This window comes from Triticum urartu, chromosome 3, assembly GCF_003073215.2.
Source record: "Triticum urartu cultivar G1812 chromosome 3, Tu2.1, whole genome shotgun sequence".
Lineage (NCBI taxonomy): Eukaryota > Viridiplantae > Streptophyta > Magnoliopsida > Poales > Poaceae > Triticum > Triticum urartu.
In genome coordinates this window covers 613,772,525-613,777,168 of record NC_053024.1, presented here as the reverse complement: position 1 = coordinate 613,777,168, position 4,644 = coordinate 613,772,525, and the positions used below count along the sequence as shown (strand labels likewise).

General features: G+C 59.3%; 1 protein-coding gene across 1 annotated transcript; it reads right to left on the bottom strand.

Annotated features, from left to right (window-relative positions):
- Positions 1–234: 234 nt before the first annotated feature.
- LOC125545363 lies at positions 235–2,436 on the bottom strand. Its single transcript, XM_048709279.1, has 2 exons — positions 790–2,436; positions 235–696 (listed from the first exon to the last, which is right to left on the bottom strand). The coding sequence occupies exons 1-2, from the start codon at positions 2,004–2,006 to the stop codon at positions 468–470; spliced, it is 1,446 nt and encodes a 481-aa protein (XP_048565236.1). The 5' UTR covers positions 2,007–2,436; the 3' UTR covers positions 235–467.
- Between the last annotated feature and the right edge of the window lie 2,208 nt (positions 2,437–4,644).

The following is a 4,644-nucleotide window of genomic DNA, read 5'->3' as shown; positions in this document are numbered from 1 at the left end:
CGGACACGTACGGCTGCTAGGCGAACCCATGGCCGAGCGCAACCGACAAACCCGTGGAGCCGCGAGCCCGATCTACCACACCCTCGCCGCCCTCCCGCCGTCTCCGGCCAACTGCCCCCACTCGCCGGATTTCCAGAAAGGGGAAGAGGAAGCCAGCCGCCGACCATTCATCGCGGCATGCACCGACGTCACCGGCCATTGCACCCCGTAAAGAAGCCAAAGTAAAACGAGAGATTCTTGGACTGTGATGCCGTGTGAATGTATGAGCTGCACTTGCAAGCGTAGTACGTACTAGTATTTGCTTCGTGGTTGGCCAAGCACATGGGGAGAGAAGTGCGTGGACTTCTTGCGGTGGTGGAGTAAAAAAATCCTCTCTCTCTTCCTACTATACTCTTTTTCTTCGTGTTCTGGGACGTATCGACGTGGTGTGCTGCTGGATCTCGGAGGCCGGCCGGCGGGCGCGCGCGTCAGTCGAGGGGGTAGCATGTGTCCTCGCCGCCCGTGTTCCACAGGAAGTGCGCGTAGGCCGCCGCGTGGTGCCCGTTGCTGGGCTCGGCGGCAATGGCCTCCTGGAACGTCTCCTCCGCGGCCGCCAGGTCGTTGCGCGCCTTCCACAGGAACGTAGCGTACCACCCCAGCGTCTCCGCGTCCGCCGGCTGCTCCGCGCGCACCGCCCGCTTGAAGTAATGCTCCGCCCTGCGATCAGGAAAAACCACCGCCCGTCAGCGACGGTGAAAAGACGATGACATTGTGTCGAACAGTTTGGTGGCGCCATGGCGGGGCACGTACCGGTCGTGATCGCGCTGCACCAGGTACAGGAACTGCGCGAAGTTGGCGAGCAGCAGCGCGTTGCTCGGCTCCTCGGACACGGCCATCGCGTATCTCTGCTCCGTCTTCGCGTGGTCGGCCAGGTCCTCCGTGTCCATCTTCGCCTCCACCGGCGCGACGAGCTGCGCCAGGATGTCCGGGTCCATCAGCGCCTCCACGCGCACGCTCGCCTGCATTCTCGTCGCCTCGTCGGCTATCCTTTTCCAGATGATGAGCTCGTCCTCCGTGTCCTCCGCGGCCGCCCCCACCGGCGTCGCCTGTGACTCGTCCTGTGGAAGCACCGCGCCGCTTTGCCGGTACGAGGATTCGTCCGAGCGATCGTCGCCGGTGGCCCCGGCGACCGGCGGAGCCTTGCCGCCGCCGCCGCTGTTCCCGTCCACTGAGGCCGTGCGGCCAATGGAGAACATGTTGAGCGACACGCTGTCGAACCGCTGATCGGGACGGGACTGCTCCGCGTGCTGGGCGTCGAGCATTGCGACGGCCGCCACGGTGGGCTGGGGAGGCGGGAGGTTGGCGGCCATCGCGATGTTGTCGCCCATGGAGTAGACGGTGAAGTTGGCGAGGAGGAGCATGACGGAGACCATGAGGGCGGGGGTGCCGGCGAAGATGTGCTGGAAGAGCCAGACGAAGGAGGCGTCCATCTCGGCGTGGACGCGCGCCAGCACGCTCTGCATGTCCTCGTAGAAGAGCGTCTGCCGCATCTGCAGCGCGAAGCTCTGGAGCTCCCGGATGATGAGCACCATGGAGGAGAACGCCCGCCCCACAGCGCCGCGGCCGGAGCCGGACTCGCCGGCGCGGTCGAGCAGCCGCTCGTCCCACCGGCCGCGCTGGCCCTGCTGCCGTTTCTTGCGCTTGAGCATCCTGAGCGACAGCGGCAGCCCGACGCTGCTGGCGCTCCGCTCCACGCTGGCCGGCCAGCCGCAGCCGCCGGCGCCCGGGTGCAGCCCGACGGCGAGCTCCTGGATCCTCCTGAGGAACTCCTCGTCATCCCCGCCGTGGCTGCCGACGCTGTCGATGCTGGCGCTGAGGGCGCGCGTCACCATCGCGTGCCCGGCGCGCCGGCGGGCGATGCCGGCGCTCCAGGTCGCCAGCGACGACGACGACTGGGCCCTCGACAGCCTCACGCAGCCGCCGCCCAGAGAGGACGGGGAGGAGGGGGCCGCGACCTGGATGCCCATGAGTCACTCACCGCAACCTGGCGCCCGGCCACCACCGGAACGACGGTTGGGAAATGGCCCGCGGCTCGCGCCACAACGGTGAGAGGCTAAATGCAAGGGAGGGGAAGGGAGGGATGGGAGGGGAAACGAACGGTGGCCTTAATTCAGGATCCGGGAGGTGCCCTGGTCAACCTCCCCACCCAGACCCAGGGAGCTCGTGAAGCACTGGTATTACGGTGAGTCGGTGACCGCCTCCGCGGGAATTATATAGTCGTCGGGGACGGAAACGATATTTTGCCGTGCTTAATATAGAAACGGCCCAAAATTAGCGCTCACTCGGCGCAAATGGAAATGGCTCGAGGATGGAAGACGAAGAACGAGAAAAGGGACGGGGACGAGGGGGTGTTGGGCAGAGACGAAGAGTGTGTTCCGTCTAGTGTGCGTAGTGTGGGCAGGTCCTGCTATTTATTTCCCTGCCACCCAGTGCGTAGGCGTGGTCGCGGGTGTGCTCAAAGAATCTGCAGACCGCCGTCTCTCTCTCTCTTTCTCTTCCGTACGGCCGCCCTCTCTCATCAGTCGTCGTCTATGCGTTTTCATGGGTTGTAGTCATGTTTACAGAATTATATTTAACTTTATTTAAACTCGACAAAATTACTGATATCTCATGTAACAGTGAAATTTCTCACAATCGTCTTTTCCATGGTTATCAACCATTGTAACATGAAATATTTTCAGAATTTCAGTAAAGAGACTGCAGTTAGGTGGGAGCGGTGACACCTTACTTTTTATACTTTATTAAATATATATTTTGGTATTGTATATTAATTTATAAGAGCAACTCCAACGCAATAGACTTAAATGGACCCCCATTTTGTTCTTTTTTTCTTAGTTTGAATCGTCTGTCTGCTCGTTTAGTTCGGCCCGCGTCCAACGGGAGGCAGACGCTTGTGCATGTCCACATCGGCATTCAGTCGAACACCTGGTGGGCGAGCTCCCGCGCCACCTCGCCCCGCCCATGCGCCCGCGAGCTCTCGGACGCAGCTCGTTGCACCCGCCGCACGAGCCCCACCCCTCGCCCCACAGCTCACCACGCCCCCAACGCTCGCCCTGCAGCTCGGCCGCGCCCCCGCGAGCTCGCCTCTACTGCCCCCGTGCTCCACATTGCACGCTCCGGGTCCCGCCTGCCTGTGCTTCGGGTCACGCGCTCGCGCCCGTGCTCCACGCGTGCATGCACGGCTAGCAACGGCTGCTTGTGGCCCATCGCCGATCAGGAGCGCGGGGGGCGGCGGCGTGGGTGCCGCGAGCGCCCGCCAGTCGCGGCAGGGCCAGGCACAGCCGGGCGCGCCGACGCGAGGCCAGGGCGAGGCGAGTCGAGGACGGGCGAGAAGGCCACAACGAATCAAGGGCGGGCGCCGGGGGGCGTTGCTGGGCGCGGGGAGGAAAGGCCGGGCGCGCCCGGATGCAGCAGCGGGGCGCGCCCGGGCATAGCTGGGAGCGGCGAGGCGAGTCGACGACAGGCGCGGCTGGGCGCAGTGGGGCGAAACCGCGGCGAGGAGCGGGGTCAAGGAAGCAGAGGCCACGGGTGAACACGTCACCCGTCCGCATGGAGCTCTTCCCGTGCCACGGGACGAGGCCGGCGAGGCGCTCGCGGTGGAGGCACAGTGGCGTGGATGGGGAGAGACAAAAATGAGGAGAGAGATGGGTGTGATAGGTGGGTGGCCCCTCTTTGTTTTGTTTGGATCACAGATGGGTCACCACTCCCATGCAGCGGACAGATGCAGACGAGGAGACAGAAAATGTGTGCTTTGTGTCCGTCTTGGACCCAAATGTGTCTTAAATTTGGGACGGAAATGGCTCCGCGCGCACACAAAATGGACACAAAATAAAAATGGGTCTCTGCGTTGCGCAGTCGTTTTTGTCCGTGCGGACCCAAACGAATATGGACAGAGAAAATGGGTCGTCCGGTTGGAGTTGCTCTATTATCGCGTGTATATTACAAACTATACTCCTAAAAGGAAAGTTGATAGTCTCGCCTCACCTCCCGCCAACCTCTCGGCAAACTCTATATTACGTCTGTGAGCGTCGTATAGGCGACCTTTCGATGAAGCGCGGCCAATTTGGGCCGGCCTATTTGACGCATTCATTAACTCAATCAAATCGGCATTTTCCTAAAATAATGTCATGCATTAACTCATTTAAATCAAATCTTTAAAAAATATCTACTCCTAAAAGGCGAATTGGTAGTCTCGTCTCACCTCTTACTAACCCCTCGGCAAACCCTATATTACGCATGCGAGCATCAGACAGGAGACCTTTCAATGAAGTGTGGCCAATTTGGGCCGGCCCATTTGATGCATGCATTAACTCAATTAAATTAGCACTTTTCCAAAACAATATCATGCATTAACTCAATCAAATAAATTTTAAAAAAAATCTCAAACAATCCAAACTTTCCTTGTCCTCCACTATACATACCCAAATCAAATCAAATCTTACTCAAACATCAAATAAAATCAAAGTTGGCTGGCCCATTTGACGCATGCACACGTTTTTTTTTGTTTCTTCTATTTGTTTTTTGTTTTCATTTTTTTATGAACAACCTATTATTTTGTGCTCGGCACACTATCCAAATCGATACATCCTGAAACAAAATTCAACC